The sequence below is a fragment of the Saccostrea cucullata genome, unplaced genomic scaffold (assembly GCF_032062105.1).
Source record: "Saccostrea cucullata isolate Sc308-1 unplaced genomic scaffold, CSIRO_AGI_Scuc_v1 ctg854, whole genome shotgun sequence".
Classification (NCBI taxonomy): Eukaryota; Metazoa; Mollusca; class Bivalvia; order Ostreida; family Ostreidae; genus Saccostrea; species Saccostrea cuccullata.
Window position 1 is genome coordinate 566138 of NW_026934639.1, and position 22763 is coordinate 588900.

Below are 22763 nucleotides of genomic sequence, written 5' to 3' on the forward strand. Positions count from 1 at the left end.
TTTCTTAAGTACTTTGTAAAATATTGAACTCAAATTTAAATCAGTGAAATCAGAATCAAAATCTTAATAATATGTCAAAATTTCATATAAATAGCATTGGAAACAGACGATTGGTGTCATGATTTTCAAAGTGTTGTTGGAATTGATTTTGATGAAAATGACGTCGTCAATCGCGTAACCGGCGCACGGATATATAATAAATTGTTTTGAATAAGGTTTAAATATATCAGAGACAGAAAAAAAGAGTACAGAAGTGACATTACACACTAGATATTAATAGGGAAGTTATTTTTAAATGGCATGGGATTCAATGAGAGTTTTTCCTCTATACCGGAAATAGTTACATGTATAGCATGTAAGAAGTAAAGTACTGTTTGTAAAGGTACGCAGACAATGGGGAACAGTATTGACCACGAACGACGTCAAACAATGCGTGTTTTCTGCTACCTACAATGTATGGTGATCTTTCGACTAAATTTCGACTAAAATTTGAATCTACTTTTAAAAAAAAAGCAGCAACAAAAAGCCGGATAGTACTGAATTTAAATAAGTCCCTTAGCCAAGAGTGGTCTTTCACTTAAAAAAAATTATTGAATGTTAACAGGCGCGTGTGAAGCAAAAAAAAAATAGATCATGACGTTATAAGAGACGTAAATTACGCTTGCTTTCGTGCGCCGATGTACACTTACCTGCTTTCTTTATTTTTTCATAATTTTCTTATTAAATGTGATATCATCATGAAATTTGAAAAGCATGATCATAAAATGTTACTTTTTGTTATGACAAGAAAAAACTTAATTTAACAAAGAGAAAATAAACTGTTTTTCCTGTCTGCGACTTTTTGGGACAACCCTTGTAAGCGAATTAACAAAGACATAAACTATTTCCTTAAATAACAGAGCTCCTCACGTTAAACAAGTACATAAAAATACTTTCACAACCTCTTTTCTCATTTTTGTCTCTTAACAACATGGTATTTTCTGAAAGTTAGATGGTTTCTTGCTATCTGAGGGCGATTTGAGGCATCTTGGACCTTGTCCTCTGTATCCGAAACCAGCACTTCTGCCTGCTCTTTTTCGGTTGTATGTGGGGCTGTACATAGCGTTCTTGTATCGGAGGTGATTCATAGTTGGAGACCTCGTCTTGTGGGATGGTCCTTGCAGGCTTTGAGGAAAGAAGCTTCTCAGAAGTGTCGAGTTGGATGATAGGGGTATCCTTCAAGTCTTTATTTTCAGGGATGTGTTGTCGTTGGGTCTTAGAGGTTACTTCTGTCTGAACACGGCAACACTCACTTGTGTTGATCTTGTACGAGTTTGATAGTAGTAGTATAGTTTTCATATAGCGCCACTCATCATTCACTCGGACTTCAATGTACCTGGGACGGGCTTTGATCATATCTCGGTCTGAATACAAATACACTAAATCATCAACGGGTGGAATGGAAAGAGGGCGTGGTCTTTTTTATTTTACTTGGACCATGTACTGCTGATGCAGTTAGAGTCCCAGTACGCTTGTTTTTCGGCGATAATCTCACAGTCGGTCATGGGTAGCTGTTCATGTGTGAACTGATTGTGTTGTATATATATTCTCGTGCTGATATGCCCTCATTACGGATACGGGAGTTGAGAGTCTTGCTACGGCAGTGGAAAGGCTAAGCTGCGAAACTGGACCTCCTCCAGGATCTTGCCTAAGTATTTCCACCTTAAGTTCTGCAACAGCTTTTTCGGCTACTTAACTCTCCTAATTTCCGGGTTGATGCGAGAGTGATCTAAGAGTCCACGTGTAGACCACTAAACCCGACGCAGTGTTGACACGAATACATATGTAATATCTCTTTGCTCATCGACTGGTTGGAGATCCATGCACAGTAAGAGCAAAGCTTCCCTTAAGGTATGGGCTGTTTCAACATTAATTGGACAGGTGACTGTATATTGCTTCTTTCAAGACTAGGATTAGTTGGTGGTTCTGCTTTATTACACCAATAGCAGAGCTAATCCCTGTTATGTCCGAAGGAGGTTTGGATGACAGCTCAATATACCTATTTGGAAAGTATTTGAGTGAAGTACAGGTATGGCACGAGTCGCATACACGGTCGACTGATTGAGACAAATCCAAAGGTCTGGTACCCTGGTTGAATTGTTAGTTCATCTGAGATCCGGGTACTCTGCTTGGATATTGATCCTTACTGACCTGGTTGTGAAAGGTAATGGCAAGATTTGCATATTAATGGTACTTTGCTCTATAACTTTTGTCATGTGCACGATTGAGTCCTCATTTGTATAATGAAGTTGATATTTGGCATGAGGGATTCTTGCACTCTGCTACATTTCTGCTGGCGAAGTCAAATGGAATGTGTATTTGCGGAACCTACAAGATGTTGTAGGTCAACCTGGCCTGGGGTCAATAAAACTTAGACGAGCTCACATTTGATCTCAGTCTCACTTTTTCCAAAGGAATATATAGTGGAAAAAGTGAGACTGAGATCAAAAGTGAGCTCGTCTAAGTTTCATGGCCCACAGGCCTGATAACGACTAGCTGTAAAGAGGAAGGATGTTTCTCGAGGGCTTGAAGAGAATTTGCCGCGGAAAAGCTTAAGTATAGCCTGTGCGCATGGTTTGCTGTCTGTAAGGACCCATGTTTTGTTGGCGGACTGAATGATACAAGAGCTGAAATGTTTTAAGGCGGCAGATATGTCGATATCGAATGAGAGCTATGTCACTTGGTGTTTTCGTAGCTTGACGCTGAAGAATCCAACTAAGTGAATTTCATCTTTGCGCATGAAGTATAGCGTTGCACAAATCCCACGCTTGCTACCAGAGTCATCAGTAATGATCCATAAATGGACATCTGTGGTTCGAAAGAAGATATCTTGGAAATCTTTCAGTTTTGTCTGGGTGTGTGGAAGTGTCCTATTAACTCTTCAGACCACTTAATTTTGTTTCTTGACTGACGGCCACTGATTTCATTATTCAGTGCGGCGATGGCATGTACGTGCACAACCAGGTAAGATGCGGGATAACATTTTGTAGTCTTCAATAAATGAGCGAAGGCCATGGACAGAATCAGGCAGTTTGCATGAGGGCTTACGTAAAGGTGGTCTAGTGTCCAGATCCATCCTAATATTGTAGTATAACATAGGCGGATTATTGTGTTGGTTGCTGCTAGGCTCAGTCCGCAAAAATCTAGAGCATTCTTTATGCTGACCTAGTGTCGTAGAAATTCTTCAGCCACAGTTCAGGTCGTCAGATAATTTTGAAACAATGTTTGCTGGGAGGTTGTCACCTAAGATTCTGCACATAATTACATGTAAGCTCTTCTAGAGCCGTCTCTGATCCCGGCATCCCCATAGCACATCTGGTATAAACAGGCACGCCTTTTTATGGGGTGACAGTGCCAAAGAAGCACATCGACTCTTTAGGTAGTTGAATCTTATTTAAAGCGTTGGTTAGGTCTCTTACTATTATAAATAGTTCCACTGACTTATGGTGCGTAAAGTGGAGTCCATATATGGCATTAAGGATGGTTGAGATTTTGAAAAGCGTCCAACACCTTCTTAAGCGGTTACCAGTCTGTGTCCTCTGCTAGGCTTAGAAACAAGGAAAGATGGGTTGAGGTATTCTTAAGTAATATTTAACTCTTCTGGTTTTTTAAAGGATCCAAGGACATCCAGTTCATTACACTTGTCTTGCAGAATTTTTTACATCTCTTTAGAATACCTTGAAAGGCGGCCCTTCCTCTGTGAGTGTTGCGTTGAGCCCAAGATAATTTTCATGTCAAATCTTCCCGCTTTTCCATCGTGGGGATTGAACAAAGAATTATGATCTTGGAGGACTTTGTGAAATAATTGTTGAGCCTTAGCTATGGGTTAGGATATGATCGGGGTCGATCTTGACATTACTATGTATCCGAGTGATGGACGGTGCTGTGCAGGGAAGTATTACAGGCAGACAAGCATCTGGAGACAGTTTCATTGGTGCTGATTGACGCCGATTTAGTAGGGAGGACTGGTCAGAAATGTCCATTTTTCTTCAGTTCCTTGGGTTCATCTTCATTATTCACAATGCGAATTTTCCTTGCTTCTACTGCAGCAATTTCTGGTCTAGGCCACATATGTTGTGCGCATCGAGATTCAACACGGGGTGCAAGAGCTACAGTACCCTCTGCTGGAATGTGTTCTAGCTCGTCAACCTCAGGGCGTGATCTAGGCCATTCTGTGGTAGATCTACATGGGGACTTCATAACATATGCCTAGGTTCGCCGAATGGGGTGCTATTTGTTCCTTCCTAAGTATGGTATTGGATGACGTGGATGTTGTAATCATAATTTCATGACGTGCTGGGCGGATAATGAAATCATTAGCACTTTAGCAGACAAAAATTGGATTTCTGCTAAGACATTGGTTTCACTTCAAGATCTTTTTATGTCTTCATTAATCGGTCAAAAAACCACCGCGTACAAAAAAGGCATTTTTACAAAAAAATCGATCAACCGAAATAAAACAATTTTCACTTATGCCTTTTTTGGTCCTGTGAATTTCTGAAAAACTAAAACTGTTTACTTTTAGTTAACAATGCATGAAGTATTATTTAGACCATTGATGATTTCAAGTTTATCAAAAATGACAGATTCGTCATGCGTCAATTTAATTTCCTCATGTTCTGAAAAAGTCTACAAAACAGCCAATTTTTATAGATGTTTTTCAATATTTTATATAAAGCACAACCCCTTATCCAAAATAAGCAATTAGTAAATGATAAAGCTGATTCTGAAGATTTCAAGACATGTTCTATTTTTTAGATCAGAGGGTGCGTTCATATTATTTATCTTCTCTTAAAGTACTCAAAAATATTTGTTTAAATTCAAGTTCAAGAACATTGAAATTTCATGAAGCCTGTGTTCTATGACCTGGAGTTTAACGGGAAAAATTTAATAAGAAATGAAAGTACTATGTCTCTACTTTATTTTGATGTTAAAATGGAACCAATAAATTGGTATATCTACAGAGCTGTTTTATGCATAAAGTGACCCGAGCTCTTTACAAACAATTATTGATCATACACGTACATGTATTATGTCATTGGACAATGCTATACTACATTTATCTTAAAACAATTGTATGTCTGAGATTATGATTTAGAAAAGACACTTATTACGGGAGGGAAATATTAGTTTATACGTATACACATTTTCAAAGATTAATTTAAGCATGAAGCATTTTTTCTCAATTACTTTCTTAAGATACTGGTCTTTGCTTTTATCAGAAAATCTTTTCTAGGATAGACAGTAGTTTTCATTGCATTCTTATATTAAAATTATTAACCTTTGCATTTATCACAAAACAGGGGAACCTGGAATCTGGATTTACAAAATGTCTGAGGGTGTGCAGTCTGTAAGAGATGAGAAGGAATGTTTTCTTTGGTACACCAATAATAAGGACACTGGTCATCGATTGTCCTCTATCCAGTGTCCCTGTGACAACGGTCTACTTCGATTTGATCCACGTTACGAAATTAACAGACTTGTTAAAAAAAAAAATAATAGACTGCTGTGTTATGCCTCAATGACGATAGGAAGAAATACTGTAAGCTGGTTTATAAAAGAAATAAAAAATCCACTCAATTCATATTCTGTTTCCATATTCCTGCTTTGCAATATTTAAAGTGAAATTTCGACATAATTTTTAATTTTGTTTAAGGAATGTTGCTATAAAATGTATGCTGACACAGCACATTTGGGACCATTAGAACGTTCAGAACCATTAGCAGGGACCGTGTTAAAGTATAATCCATTTTTTGAACGATTCAAATACAGCAACTATGATATGAAACCTAGAAACCAATGTTGTAAAACGGGGCATTGCGATTGGTATTACGAACTGCGTCCCATTCCACAATGTTACGTGAGATCTCCTTTCCAACCAGGTAAGTTTATGCATTTTGAAAACGCATTTTTCAAATATGTGGCACATATTGAAGTATAGTTAACTTAATTGAATTTGAATTAAATGTTTTGTCTGGTTTTCTGAGATTTCATTTTAAGGTTATTTTTAGGGATAAATTTTGGCGATCCGCATATCACTACACTTGATGGAAAGAACTATACATTCAATGGTTATGGTGAATACACAATGATGAAAATAAATACTAGTGAAATGACATTTGATCTTCAAGCAAGGACTGATTTAGCAAGTACGGAAAATGGAACAACTACAAATGCAACAATATTTAGTGCCTTCGTTGCACAGGACCAAACTGGTTCAAAAGTACAGGTCGAAATGTCTCGCGATAAAAAAGGTAAGAAAACGCTTCATAAGTACAGTTAGTCGATCCGTTTCAGTTATATTATTTTTAGTTTTGATCCGCTGACCAAATCGGTGACGAAAAAGAAGAATTATGGTGACATATGCCCCCAACATGCATTTCGGATAACTCATCGATAAACATTTTTTACAAAAACTTAATTTTAATAAAGGTGCATGTACTTCAATATCTTAACCTTTTAATATATAATTGTATGTAACTCGTATCAGTCTCATATCATACTTTGATTTTAGGAATGATTATCAAAGGAAACGAAATAGATCTGACAACCAAATTTGACAATGCCAACTATTCTTTCCTGACGCAAAATTTATCGCTGCGTTGGCAAAATCAATCCATTTCTGCCACTTTTCTTAATTCTGGTGAGTACAATCTATTTCAGCAGAAGAAAGACAAATAAACGGAATTGCAGTACCTCCAGAATCATTTACATATATACATATATAGCTTAGATTTTCCTAGATGCAATAAAATAAATATTTTCCTTCCAGGCATAACTATTAAAGTCAGCATTGGAAAGCGATTTTTGATTTGTGAAACCCTTGTCAACGAAATGTACAAGACACGAACGTTAGGCTTAATGGGAAACTTTGACGGAAATGCAACGAATGACTTTATCCTCCCTGATGGCACAGTGCTAAGTGAAAATGAAACCAAAACTGAGAGACTCATATTCAATAACTTTGGTCAGAAATGTAAGTCAACAATACTGTATTTAATAATGATAGATCACTTTTTTATAATTGACTGTATTAACCTTAACCTTTAAACCTTTAACTTCCAACTTATATTTTCACAGGGTCCGTAGAGAACCGTTCTCTGTTTCAATATGATGACGGACTGACTTTCAAGAACTTCTCACATCCTGAATTTGTGCCGATATTTACCGACGAAGTAGACAATGCTCGTAAGCAAGAAGCCGAGAAAAAATGTGGTCCAAAACCTTCCCAAGCCTGCATTTTTGACTATCTTGCAACAGGGGATATAAGTCTTGCTGAATCTTCTGGGAACAAAGCAAAAGAATCTAAATCAGACCTTTCAATAATTGGTAAATATAAATTGCATTCAAAAAGTCAAAAACTTTGATTTTTGGTCTGTGTTTCTTTATGTTTGTTCTTGACTACGTTTATTTATATTTACTGTACTACTACATTTTATCTTTTCTATGCTGTAGAAAATGAAACTCCGCAACTCTCGGGAAATACCACCATACACGTTGAAGTTAACAAGGAAGCGAAACTGATCTTTAATGCTTCTGACGATGGAATAAATAAACCAAAGTTAAAACTACAAAAGCAGCCTGCAAATTTTACCCTGAACAATATCACTGCAACATGGACACCAAGCAATTTCAGTGCGGCCGAAATAAGGTGAAAGTTTGAGTAAAACTGTCTTTCCTGATACACTTTATTTTATCAAATAAAATATACAACATGACTTTCTTAAGATAGTCATGTTGTATATTTTATTTGATAAAATAAAGTATATCAGGAAAGACAAAACACCGATCAGTGAAGTTTTTGCTTTAATGCACTCAGTGTTTAAAAGAAAGGATATATTTTCTTTATATGTACTTATCTTTTATTCATTTTTTATTTATATATGTTGTACTTTTTTCTCTTTTCGGTTTTATATTACATGCATTTTATTTCTACTTTGTTGCTAATTTTCATGGATATTTTTTAGTTTAATAGCAGAAGATGATAAGGGTGCACAATCTGCATCACTGGATATTACAATTGTTCTATGTCCCGGTTGTGAAAACGGGGAATGTGACTTTGAAAACAGAATAAAAACAGAAGTTAAGAGATTTTTTGAAGCACCTTGTAAGTGTGATAAAGGATATACAGGTAAGAACATTCTTGTTTTAATATATAACACATGCTAAACACTTAAAAAATTTAATGTGTTAATGATACATGTAAAACATGTAAATGAGTAAATTAACATGGTGAAAGGAAATTGTAATTAAGAAATTTCAAGAAAGCATGATTAGAAATGTGAATAAAATAATCACTTTAAAATTTTGGTTCTTACATGTACTTTTTCATCTTAAGACCTGAATTATATACCACAAAAGTAACAGAGAAGCATTTTGAATACTTGTGCTAATTGTAACGGGGACCGTTACAGATGTTCCCCAAACGCTCCCCAACTCCCTTTTGGTGCCATATTCCCTGTAAGCTTCATTAAATAAGACAAACTCTATGCATCTGAGATTTTAACAACATTTACAAAGAAGTGTACAAAAATCATTTAAACTTTAGTATTGCACGCGTGCACATGTGAATGCATTTGCGTCATGACCATATCATCTTGTCTACACAATCTATATTTTTAATACACTGAATATTAAAGTATTTCATCCAAAATTATTTAAAAAATACGCTCATTCAAGTGTATGTTTGATTTTACTCATTTCACGTGCACGCACGTGCATACATGAGCATGGTGACCATACCTTCTTGTAGAAGTCAATTACATCTATCTATGTTCTAAATTCCACCCCGTTTGGGTGAAAACTAAGGGAGTTATAGCTGTTTAAAGTTTCAGCCAATCAGATTGCAGCACATGTACACGCACGTGTATGCATGTGCATGGTGACCATACCTACTTGTAGAAGTCCATTATATCTATCTATGTTCCAAATCCCATCCTGTTTGGTTGAAAACCAAGGGAGTTATAGCTGTTTAAATTTTCAGCCAATCAGATTGCAGCGCACGTGCATGCATGTGTTTTCATGATAATTGCTTTATTTCATGTAGGATATTCTAATACATGGCTATGTTCAAAATTTCAAAGGATTTCGTCAAAAAACAAGAATGATATTGAGACTTTCGTTGCAGCCAATCAGAGCGAAGTGCACGTGCATGCGCGTGAGATCTTGCTATTTTTACCATGTCGTCATGTCTATACTACTAATATATCCTCACATTATGAGTTTCAAAGCATTTCATCTAAAAATAGAACGGTTGTGGCTATATCTATTATGTTGGTCATTTCACGTGTTGCAAGTGCACGCTCTTGCAAGCACGTGCGCGCAAAATGACCTTGATTCCGCAAATCTACATAACATGTCTACTAACCCTAAAAAAGTTTTACCTACATCGGACGAACAGTTTAAAAGATCATTCCCGGACAAAAAAGTTCCAGGAAGAAGAAGAAAAATAATAATAATAACTAGAATCTTGTTGCCATGGCAACAAATAAGTCTTCCGTTCTTCTAAATCTGTAAGAATTTGCTTTTTTCTCTGCAAAAAACATAGATATCATTTATACTCTGAAAGAAAAAAAAACTGCAAAAAGGTCTTTCAATACTTAAGGTACTTTGATTTTCATGACCAATCTTGTTCTTATGCATTTTGGCACTTATAACAGCTACACGTGTATCATAGACAAACCAACGGACGAACGAACACCGTACTATCATAAACTTCACTGTGTTTATGTTCTGGCACAATTGTGATGGTGTTATAAAAATGTCATGAACTAAGTTAGTACCACATTAAACCTAAATTCGTTGATTTTTACAGTAATACTATCGAGATTTATCGGCAGAAAGATTATTCGAATTCAGCTACAGGAATTATTCAGCGATCAATTGATTATATGTTGTTTAATGTCCCTCTCGAGAATTTTTCACATGGAGAAGCCTCAACTCGCCGGTGGAGACTGCAAAATGTTGTCCTATAATTTGGCTCTAATCGCCATTGAGCAGTGAGGAATCTTTTTGAGTCAGTACCATCTGACACACGGGACCTCGATTTAAACGATCTCATCTGACGGACCGGTCTCCACGTCCCACAACTGAAGTCCATAATACAGATATATGATGCTCTAGCCATGTTTTTATTTTATTTTTCATTTCTCAAATTTGTTGCATCAGATTTTCTTAAAGATCATACTTAATAATAAAAATCATTTCGAACAACTTTATTGCAATGCATACAGCGTCCGGTGATTTTGATTGACAGGTCAATACATGTGTGCACTTAGTGTAATACTTCTTAAGCAGAAAAAATATACAGAGAGTGACTATGACGGACTATGAAATCAGAAAATATTTAATAAATAATGGGTACAACTGATATAGAACTGATTTTTTGTCTATGTAAATGGATAGGATAATCAGGATTAAAAGGGAATATCTCTCTCTCTCAGACATGTAAATTTCAGTATCTTGCGTAATGAAAAATCTACTATTATAGAATAAGAATTCTGTATACATGTTAATGGTAATTATAATCAAATGTTCCAGATTTAATTGTATAACGAATTTACAATTCAAAGGCCTATAGTTGCAATAATGTCTCCGAATAAAATCAAGAGGGGGGGGGGGGGCTTCAAAAGAATTACATACTCGGTAATTTTATGTTTTATGAATTAAAAGGAAAATACTTAAGGTTGCATGTACATACAGTACATATAATTATATAGCATTGCATAAAATTGTGTTCATTCGTATACTTTATCTAACATATCAACAGACCTTTGCAGATGTTTTTGTATCATGTTTTTAGCGTAGCATTATTTCACACAGAAACGCTTTTTCTCATCTTTAATAACTTCTCGGGTATATAAAGGAATAGATCATGTATAATAAATAACACTATAAGACTTTTAATCAATGAAATATACGTGTTAAAACCAAATCCAATCTATAGATTGATTTTCTTTCTTTTAAGTTGCAGATATCAATTTATTTCTAAAGGCTTTACAACGGTATTACATTACTCTTCTATCTCTCAGTTCCCTTTTGAGTACATATAATATTTTAGAATCGAAAATAAAACTCGGATTCCGGGATAATTTCGCATTCAAATTAGAGAATGAATTAAGAATATTTTTTTTAAATATAATCATAATAGACATTACAGATTTACACTACGCTGACAACTTTAAACTATGCATATACTGAAAGCAGTAACCAACGTAATCTTTCATGCAGAAGTGGATATGGAAACTCAAAGTCTACTTATTTTTTTATGTGAAAAGTGTGGATATAAATGTCTGCGACTTCATGGATACTACCTCCGCCTTTATCTCGAAAGTTCTATTCCCACTTACAAGTCAGAGTCATTGTCACTACGTAAATAGAGAAAATGAATTTATTGACGGAACCTTAAATCTCCAAAATGCAGAATCCGATGGAATAAATAATATGTTTAGTATTTTTGTAGAATAATTTGTATATACATCGCTGTAATGTATACTGCGTACAATATTATTTTCTTCAAAGTGCTTAGATGACACAGAAATTTGTAAATCAAAAACTTTCAATATACAGACTAACACTACACAGCCAAATTTAAACTAATATGCATATAGTGAATTAAGTAATCACCCATTCTCAATATAAGGGCACAAATGCCTCTCTGATTTTAAAAAAAATGAAGTTCAAGATAACAATTTTTCTATCAATTACTTTTGAAAGAAAGTATCTGAAGATTTTGTTTCCAGGTTTTTTTTCATCAAATTTTAATACATGGAATAATGACAAGACGGTAAAGTAGAGGGTGATTTTATTCAGAAATGTAGCTTGAAATGTACGTTACTCTTTCTTCAATGTCCAATAAGATATGTAAAAAAAAATGTAGTCATTAAAATCACAATTGGAATATCTCATCTTAACACCAGAACATCCTACCAACTCTGTCAACAACATATTTTCTCGGCATACGAACGTGCGTTTGATTTTTCCTTTCAAAAAACAAAGGTTACTTTTTGATCCATATGTATGAAAACTTTTTTTAAATATATGCTTTAAATTCTTCTCTCTGTTTTGTTTAGAGCGATCAGTTTGTAATCTTGTCATTTTCTATAGATAGTGGAACTTAACATGTACATGTAATAAAATTCTATTTTGTAGTTACTGTCTTTTTTAACATATATCCATGCCGATTTAGACAACTACGTAGATGTAACGTACATTTCAAGATATATTTCTGTTTAATAAAAAGCTTAAAATTCATCTAAAAATTCATCGTTTTGTTTCAGTTTATTCCAAAAAAAATTCTCTATGTAATCACATTGTGTTATATGTCACAATCACCACTATAAAGACACGATTGCCTCGGAATATGAGTAGGTAACGTACATTTCAAGCTTGTAATAATATGTAAATTAGTAATAAGAAAGATTATTGAAAAAAAGCAATTATTGACATAAAAATCATTTCAATGAAGCGTTTTAACGCAGTAATATAAGAAATCATAATGTAACAAACGTGGTTATTTGTCATCAACTACAGGAATGTCACGTCACTTCGGTAACGTTCATTTCACATATTATTGGGGAGTCCCCTCCATCTCAGTTCATTACCATTCTTTTGTGCTGTTTCGCTGAAATTGACACCGGTCGTAGCCTAGTTACTTCTACCTGTGTGCAAGGGTACAGACAAAAAAATAAGAATCAGACGTAGTTTGCTATGATCTAACAAATGCTTGTGTTTGGCCATTGAAACTTAACATAAATCTATTTCGAATATATCCATCCACAGTCTAGATAACAATTTCATTTAGTATGTTGCAACATCGTTTGTCAAAACACAAACATACGTACTTTTCAGCAGATCTGGAACAATATAACCCAAAATGCAATGATTAAAACAAAACTGAGTAGTGTGTGCCTTTCAGTATTAGAAATGTACGTGGCCGTCTTGTGTTCTGGGTTTATTTGTTTTGTTTCTTTTTCTTTTCTATTTTTTTTTTGTTTTGTTTTGTTTTTTTTTACCAATTATAAGCCTATGCATACCTTGTTTTAAATTATCAACAACAATTAAATTAATATTGACGAAAAGGCGCAAATTAAAAGTAAACAAACTGCAAAAAGGTTGCTAAAGATGAATTTAAGACACTTCGAAATAAATTTTCTAGCATGTGGTAATAATCTACCTCATTTACGAGGATTTCGGGGTACATTTAGATGGATTTATGTGGTCAGTTGTCAAATGGATTGTAACGTTAATTTTGTTTCGCTCGTGTAAACGCAAATCATTGACTAAATAAAAAGAAATGTCAGTTAGAAATGCGCAAAATGTACGTTACCATACGTAACGTACATTTCAAATATAAAAATCAATTCTCTTCCACAAGCGTACGTTAGACACGCAGTATATTGATACTATTTGAACTTGCATATCATAAGAAATGCATCATACAGGTTTCGTATTCAGAAATATATACCAGGTATCAAAATTATATTACATATAATTGACCTTAATATATTTTGTTTTCCTCAGCAGAAACGTTTCTTTTCATTAATTTTTGGATTTAGCCGACCTCCAACCTTTGAAACTTTCCTTTGTGTACACATTCGAGTGTGTGAAAGTATGAGAATACATGATAATTCGTGCGAGATTCACTTAATTCGAATTTCATGGTAACGTACATTTCAGTAACGTACATTTAAAATGATCACTTTTCATGTAAAAAATAATTTTTAATTGTGTTAAGCAAAACGTCTTTGCCAGTTTACAGGATACAAGGGGTTGCTTATTCAGAGTCGTCTCATATTTTCTACTTAATATATATTCTTAATGGAAGAATATAGGTAACGTACATTTCTTTCTTATCTCTACGATTGAAAATGTCTTTCATTCCGTAAACATATTTATAAAAGTTGCTCAAATTGTTCAATTTCATGTTACATTATCTAAGTAGGAGTTATTCATCCTCTCAAATTTCAAATTTAGCCCATCAATAAATAAAGGAGAACAAAACTATCAGGTGTATAATCTTTGTGTTTGCTTGTAATGTGGTTGAAATAGAATTAAGCGACAGTGACATTGCACAATAAAAATTATTTATTATCACAAAGAAAATGTATTTAATGTTATGAAAAGAAATATATATGATACAGGGTTTAACTTATCAGAAATTTTTTACTTGAGAATCAAAACTATATATTACACAGAGGGTATTCAGCATAATATTTGCCTCGGCGACAGTAACGTACATTTCAAATAGGCTACTATATTTGAATTTGGAACTCCTTAAATACCCTTTAGGATCGATAATTATATGAATTCTTATTCATTGTTATATGACTATTTATAATGTTGATTTAAAAATTACATCAGTGGTATGTCTTCTAAATGAAAACGAGGCGACATTATTTGAGCCCTTATATTGAGAATGGGTGAATATGCAAAAGAGAGAATATTGAATGTGTAAATATGTTGATCTGGAGAGCATATATATGTCTCTAACGTCATCAATACTATTTCCGCCTTTATCTCGAAAGTTCTATTCTCATTCACAGGTCAGAGTTATCTTTCTTTGCCCACCTTATAAATACTACGTAAATAGAGAAAATTTCGGTACCGAAAATATACAAAATGCGGAATCTGATTAAAAAACAAATTATATATTTAGCATTTGTAGAAAAATATCTGTTTTACATAAGAATATCTTGAAAAAATATCTAAAAACAAAAAAATCAAAAATTGACCAAAAACAAATTTACTTCCGGTTCGGACAGGAAGTACTGGAAACACACGAAAACAACTTCAAAACAAATAGAATATCATGATCTAATACTCCTGTAAATTTCATATCTTTACCTCAAACCGTTTCCTAGAAAACTGCCGGACAAAAGTCCATTTTAAAATTCGAAAATCGGCCATAACTTCGGACCGCAAGTGAATTTTTCAAAAAACGGAATTTTATATAAACTTCATATATCAACCTACTTACATGAGAAAAATTGTGAAAATCTATCCAGCCATCTCTGAGTAATCGCGCTCACAAAATTTGGGAGGAATAATAATAATAATAATAATAATAATAAAAAGAAACTTTGTAGGGCGATATACAATGTGTACAATTGACTTTTTCAACTTGTACATAAATCAATTACACTGAATATATATAAATATTTTTAATAGGAGAAACCTGTGCAGATGACTCTGATGCATGTCTTCAAAGCCCGTGTCCTCATGGTAGAAACTGTACTGATCTAACTCCATCAGAAGAAGTCAGACTACAACGCGGATATAACTGTTCAGAGTGTCCAACGGGATTTAATGAAATTGACAATAAATGTCGAGGTGACTATTTTTTTTAACCTATTTGAACATATTTTTAAGTAAATTAAATTAAATTTTGGATGGAACTCATTTCTTCTTCCCTAATCCGGAGCAAATAGTACTGGAATTGTTTCTAAGATTAAAATCTGAATTTCAAATAAACCATTAGGGGATGGGGGTGTTAAAAGGAATCTTTTGTTAAAAAAGAAATAAGACTTGACTAACCCAAATGAATGAAACAAAACACCACTATACTTATTCACACCTTGGTCTTATGGGTTTACACAGCTAGACTTAGATGTTTTATTCTGATACTTTCGATGAATGGAAAGCGTTAATTTCAATTGCACATCCTTGAAATAAGCCTCTCTTATTATGTATCAGTCGAAAACGATATATTTAAAAACAGCTTACAGAGACAAGAGAGTTAATTATTGATAACATATAGTGCATATTAGAATAGAAAAATAGGAAAAAGGTGACTCAACCCCAGATATAAAAAGAAAAAAATGGAAAGGGGGGGGGGGGTCCATACCAAAAGTGCCTGTGGTGGAAATAAGTGGTTTCTTAAAGTTTTTACTATCAGAAATGATGTATAAACATAAACATTTTCTACCATACTCAATCAAATATCAATGAAGTGTGCTTATATTCCATGTGATTTTATTCCCATGAAAGTATATGACTAAGAGTAGATTATTTGGTAATTCGCCTCAATGATTTATATTTTACAGATATTGATGAATGTGTATCTAGTAAAGAGGTTTGCGATCCTACAACAGAGACCTGTGAGAATACAGAAGGGGGATTTATCTGTAATTGTGTTTCAGGCTACAGGAAATCGAATAACGCTTGCATTGGTATTGTTTAATACGTATAGACCTAATATTAAATCATAATGTAGAAATAATACAGTTTATTCATTCATCAATCATGCAGTTAACAAGGTGCACACTTTGTTTAAATTTGATTGCTTAAATCATCATATTTTACCGAAAACTTTTTAAAATTAATATTTCAGTGAAAACTGCAGAACTCATAACAATACAAATGACTTTAAATTATAAAAAAAAAATAGAATTCATCAAAAAGATTGCAAGTATAGGAGATTAATTTTTTCACACTAATGCGTTATCTGATCAGACGATGGAGGGAAAATTGTTGTCACACAGCGTAAATGATCACAAAAGGAAATTTCGAATTTCCGATTTCCAAGTCTCTCATGTTTACATATTTTTTTCTATCGTGATATCCTCTTACTTCTTACTTAAGTACCATAATGATCATATATTCATCACTGTCAATTTCTATTTTCAAAGACGTGAATGAGTGTCAGGAAGGACTTGCAAAATGTGAGCAAAAATGTACAAATACTAAAGGATCATTCAACTGTAGTTGCCATGCAGGCTATGACTTGAACATAGATGGAAAAAAATGTGATAAAACAGGTAATATATATGCAAACATCTCTTCTTTAATTGATATTCCGTGAAGTTAAACCTTTTGGTACGCATTTAAGCCACACATGTATAAGAAAGACATTGTATTTTTTCTGCACGATCCTTTAATTTCAATAATCAGATCATGTTAACTAAATCGTTGTCCATAATTGAATTAAATAAGTTTTTACCCACGTATTCATGAATTAATTTTAGTTAATTTAGTGAGTACAAGTAAATCGATTTCTGATTTTTTTATGAAAAAAAAATCCCTTAATAACAAATGTATTATTTCTGTTAAATATGTCGTTCCTATAATATTTGATTGTAGTTTTAATTTTATTTTAATTTTGGACAGATCAGATACTATTATTCTGCTTGTAAACCCTGAAACTGCAAATCTAATCTCCATCTGTCTGTCTGTCTATTCCAACGCCCATCAGTCAGTTTTCTATCCGTTTATAGATATAAGATAAGCATTGCATAATATTTGGTAAAGTTGTCAAGTAAAATAAACTTAAGAATATGGAATTTAGAAAGTCTGAACCTTAATTTCTAGCTATTGTTCCTTGTTACTTTTTGTTTGAGTTGTTTATAATCATAATAGTTTGAAACATAATAATACCAAGAGCGATTTTTCCTACAGCAAATTTGTGACTTTACACGTTTTTCGAATTTTCTAGGAAGGAAGTTGAGTTATGTATATCAGACATTACCCAAATGGACTATGATTATCCAAAAAGAATTACATTTATGATTCTATTTGGACTTAATTTCTCCGGAGTGATCAAATTAATATATAGGGTCACTTACATAAACTAACATATCTGAGGCAAGCTCGTATATGTGCTGATGTTTTGAAACATTAATTTTGAGGCAGATCAGAAATATAAATTTCTTCAGAGATTTTCTCATAAGAGATGTTTAACCTTAAGCACATTGGAATTGAGTTATGTTTTGAAGAAAAATTAAATATTTGAATTAAGTCTACCTAGGGAATCTGTCTCCTAGTTCCTGAATCGCTAGGAGACAGATTCCTTAGAGTTCAACCCCCGGCCAGTACGGAAATGGGTATACATACATGTATACGAGAGATGATCAAAAAGTTTGCTAACTATCTCTATATTTACAAAACCACAATTCAGACCAGAATGAAATTTGGCATACCTGGAGTCATACACATGTTCTATAAATAGCATATGTAATGGAATGTTTTTCTCCGTGTTTGTGAAATCAGAATGTTTAAATGACGTTTTTATGTAGATCATTTCTGATAAAATGTGATTGACTCAATCGTATTCGAGAAACGAACGGCTCTTAACTCAAACGTACTTGTATATCTTTAAAATCCCTTTGCAGACGCTTAATATAATTTATTCACGGTTTATGAAAACAGAAGACTTGCCGGATTGCCGGAAGTATTGTAATTAATGAAATTGATTGTTTAAATGAAGGAAGGGAGATATTTAAAAATGATAGCTGTTCTGTTGTCCAGTTAAAGCAAGCTGGAGAAGATATGTGTCTTTTTCTAAGCAATTTTATAAGAGAGATCGCCATCTCACAGATAAAAAATAACTGAATATCTTAACAAGAATATAACTATTTAACTCTTTAAATATCAAACATATCAGATATGATAAAAAGAGATACCCACACTTTATCCACATTAAAAAAGCGACGCTCCAAACTTGAGTTTTTATGAACACCATGTTCATTCTGCAAAAGTGCATAAAACTATTGCCAAGATTTGAATGTTTTTGTTGTTGAATATACCTTGCATGGTTGGAAAAATTAATTTGAGTCGAAAAAGCTTTAAGCGTTTGTGACATAATGCCAAGGAGCATGACACGTGACCGCCTATATCACGTGATCCGCGCATGGGCATAACGGTTGCAGATGCGCATAAAATCGGAGAGGACTAGTTTTAATAATTATCACTCTGAAAACCTATATCATATTTTTTTGGAAGTCATTCAATGAGTTCGTGAACTTTTTGATCACCCGTCGTATATTGTATTTAACAACATTTAAAAGCTCCTTTTCTTTAAAACTTTTATTTCTGTTGTAGAAACTGATCCTTGTAAAAACACTTCGAAAAAGTGTGAATACGCATGCATTTCTGAAAACGGCAATTTTCAATGCATTTGTATGAATGGATATCGGCTTGAAGAAAATGGTAACAACTGCACAGGTAAGAAATAAAATTAACAAAAGTGTGCCTTAATCCAAAATTAGGTATAAAATGAAGATAAATGAAATGGAACAATTATTTAGTAAACATCTAAGCTCAAGTTTCATTTGGTTTCATTATATTTTTTTTTTTAAATTTTAATTGTCTTCTTATCAGATTGATTGGTTTTTATTTTGTTAAACATCCCGTCAAGAATTTTTCACTTATATTGAGAATGAGATGTCCTAACTCTTTTTTGGAGTGACAATACCAGTTGGGCGAAGTTTTTGGAGCAATCACTCTCATCCAAAATGTTGGCGCCAAAGGTAACAGAGACATGTAACTGCCTCTGCTAGGGATTGAACCTAGGGTCTCCGGCTTGTAAGCACAGTGCTCAACCGATTGAGCTTCGTTTCTGTCTTATGTAAATACTAAGTTGTTTAGTGCATTTTTTTCACGAAAAGAAACGTAAACATAATGCTTTTTAAAAAAAATATTTAAAATGATTGAATATTGCTTATGTTTTAGATATTGATGAATGTGATAACACCCCAACATGTGAACAGAAGTGCATCAACACAGAAGGTTCATTTGAGTGTGCCTGTAAACCCGGATTCCATTTAAATGAAGACAAAACGTCATGTACAGGTTAATTTTCATGACTAATTTTTATTTTAAAGAAATAAAAATGCTCAATAAAAGATTTTGAGCAATCGTATTGGATTTTGGAAATTATACCATTCTTGTAAAGTTGATGTTCATTTCCTTATACCACAGTGTTTTACTCTTCTAATCTAAAGGTGAGAAGGTAATCCGACACTTCCCTGTAAAGCCGTTTCCGTTTGTATAATTTACCTTTGGGCTCTTAAGGTGACCAACTTAGTTTTTCCCTTGTGCAATATTTCGCGCATCATATGTAGTAAAATGAAGCGTTATTTCTTTTTTAAAAATTTTTTCAAATAAATATATTAAAACTTTATAAAGATAAGAAATATTAACAGGTTGAAAAATGAATTTCGATTTATAAAACTGATTTCCAAAACGATTTTTCAACTGATATGAATATTGAATTCACTAAAGTCTGTTTTTCACTGTTTTTGATAAACTGAAGCTTTTAAGAAGGGGTCATAAAAATCTTTAAAAAATATTAAATTTTCAAAAAATTGTATAGCCTATTCAAATTTTAAACAGAAAAAATTGAGAACCTTTTGATCAAATATATTATTTTATGTGTACATCCATTGTATTTGTCATATTTTGCGGTACTAAATAAATAGAGAAATTTAATAAATTTTGATATTTTAAGATGCCCCATTTAAAAAAAGACTATAAAATTTTGTGTTTCTCTTATAAATTGTACAATACAGGATAACTCATCATATTTTATAATTTTGAAAAATAGTATACAAATATGTATATTATACAAATACTGATGGAGTATATAGACCGAGGGCGCTAATCCTAGGTCAATATTCTACATGTGCCTGAGGTTAATATCTGCAATCCTGGGTCATTATAATGCATATTGCCCGTGCAGTGAGTTCATATCTATTATATTATATAATTTACCAAATCTATGAGTACAATGTATATCTTCCTTATGTTTACAGAGATAGTGATATGCTGTTTTTGTTTACCATAGCTAAGTTGAATTTAAATGTTTCGGTATTTATTGAACATTTTTTGATTTAACATATTATACTATATAAAATGTCCTTTCTGTTACCTGAAACATGAATATTTCCATTTCTATTTTTTCTCTCTATGATAACTCTTTGAACAATAGCGGAGTTAATTTCTTGATAATTCTACCGGAATGTAAATTAGGCAGGTCAATAGGTCAGGAGCTAAGGAGGCCAAATATGCATGCAAATCTCGTGCGCATCTGTCTCTGAGTCTGACGCTTAGGAGGACAAATACGCATGAAAATCTCGTGCGGCTGCCATTGTGTTTTACTTCAGTGAGCGAGGACTATTGAAATTGGAATGGGAGTCCTCGTGTAATTTAAATCTAAATCTGCATTTATAAAGTCTATATCTACAATTTTATTTCACAATGAAATGGAAATAAAAGAAATCACTGTCTAATTAGTATAGTATGCCAGGGACATCAACAATAGTGGGAAACATGGGATAATTTATGCATAACGGGCTTCTTCCGTTATGCATATTATTCCATGTTTCCCACTATTGTTGATGCCCTAGCATACTATACTAACTAGACAGTGATTCCTTAAGTAAACGCCATCCTTAAGAATATATATATAAGTTCAGATTCGGATACTTTAGGGTTATTGAACTTATATTGGTGAATATTGGCACAAGTTGGCTGTACAAATGCACTCGCAAGCTCGTGCATTTGTACAGCCAAGGAGTGCCAATATTCACCAATATAAGTTTAATAACTCCTCTATTATATAGCTAAAACATATCCTCATGATTTAAAATAATTATTTCAACTAAAAAACTCAAATTAATGATTTTTTAGTATCGATATTCAAATTAACGACTGTCCTGTAAGTGTTCAAAACCGCATCATTCCGAGGACCATACCGAGCGTTATGATTTGCTTTTTGTAGGTTTTAATGGGTCTTATACGTACTAAATTTTAAATAAATAATTTCATCTTACCTAGATGCCGCTTCCTTTCTTTCATTTAACTCTGGTAATTTTACCAGACAATTTTTTTGCTTATAACGGGGCGTTCAATATTGAACGCTCGTATTCGGAATGTTTCAGGCATACTCGTATACGTTATACAAACACAGCGTTCAATAAAACGTCAAGATATTGAACGCTTAAATTCTCTAGATTTTTGGTAGTTTTCAATTAGAGACTTTTTATTAGCTATATAATAAGATCAATTATTTCCCGTGGACTTTAACAAATTAATTAATGTACAGTTTCCGTTCATTTACTTCATTGAGATTGCACATGCTGAAATGATATGTGGTATTAAGATTTTTAATCAGGCTTTCTGGGTCAAGTTTTGGTTTTGGGACGATCGAGCCATTTTTGACAAGACTAAGCCTCTTGGACTTAAAATAATACAATTATTTGAGGGGGCATTGGTGTTTCATGAACATCTTTTGATTAATTTAATTTGTAACAATGAGTGAATTTGTAAACATTTTACAAAAAAAGCTTTGTTGAAGACAATTTGAATTTATTAAATATGAGACCAGTTGACTAGTATATAACAAAATATGTCTAAGCGTATTATATATTTTTATCAATGCTGGATTCATTAGCCGATCAGTTTATTTCAAATAGAAAGTTATGAATGTACGGTGGCTGGTATAGGTCATGGTATGAGAATTTGTTTTATTAATTCGTGGCCACGAAATAAAAATTCGTGGGAACGAAATAAAATTCGTGGGAACGAAATAAAATTCGTGGCCACGAAATAAAATTCGTGGGAACGAAATAAAATTCGTGGCCACGAAATAAATTTCGTGGGAACGAAATAAATTTCGTGCCCACGAAATAAAAATTCGTGGCCACGAAATAAAATTCGTGGGAACGAAATAAAATTCGTGGGAACGAAATAAATTTTCTGCTATATAATGTCATATTTAGCTTCTTCTCTTGTATGTCAAGCAATGCCTTGACAATTACATGTACCTTTATTGAAGTAAACACACTTTCATTTGTACTAAACAGTTGAATTTTATGTGAAAACAATCATGACAATATATGAATATTGCTCTAATTTTTAAGATGTCACTTTCCCGATAATAGGGGCCTATTCTGCCACTAATTGTTAAATAAATAAACAATGAGTGTTTGACTAAACAAACCTTACAA

General features: G+C 33.2%; 1 protein-coding gene across 1 annotated transcript in view; it reads left to right on the plus strand.

The window, feature by feature from the left end:
* The window catches only part of LOC134241103 (uncharacterized), a 59138-nt gene that overhangs the window by 19004 nt on the left and 17371 nt on the right, over positions 1-22763 (plus strand). Inside the window, exons 14-26 of the mRNA XM_062723191.1 lie at positions 5343-5581; positions 5696-5921; positions 6051-6293; positions 6554-6682; positions 6812-7015; positions 7120-7368; positions 7495-7690; positions 8007-8170; positions 15208-15369; positions 16083-16208; positions 16668-16796; positions 18856-18978; positions 19486-19605. Coding sequence (XP_062579175.1) covers positions 5343-5581; positions 5696-5921; positions 6051-6293; positions 6554-6682; positions 6812-7015; positions 7120-7368; positions 7495-7690; positions 8007-8170; positions 15208-15369; positions 16083-16208; positions 16668-16796; positions 18856-18978; positions 19486-19605 — 2310 coding nt within the window. The remainder of the gene's footprint in view (positions 1-5342; positions 5582-5695; positions 5922-6050; positions 6294-6553; positions 6683-6811; positions 7016-7119; positions 7369-7494; positions 7691-8006; positions 8171-15207; positions 15370-16082; positions 16209-16667; positions 16797-18855; positions 18979-19485; positions 19606-22763) is intronic.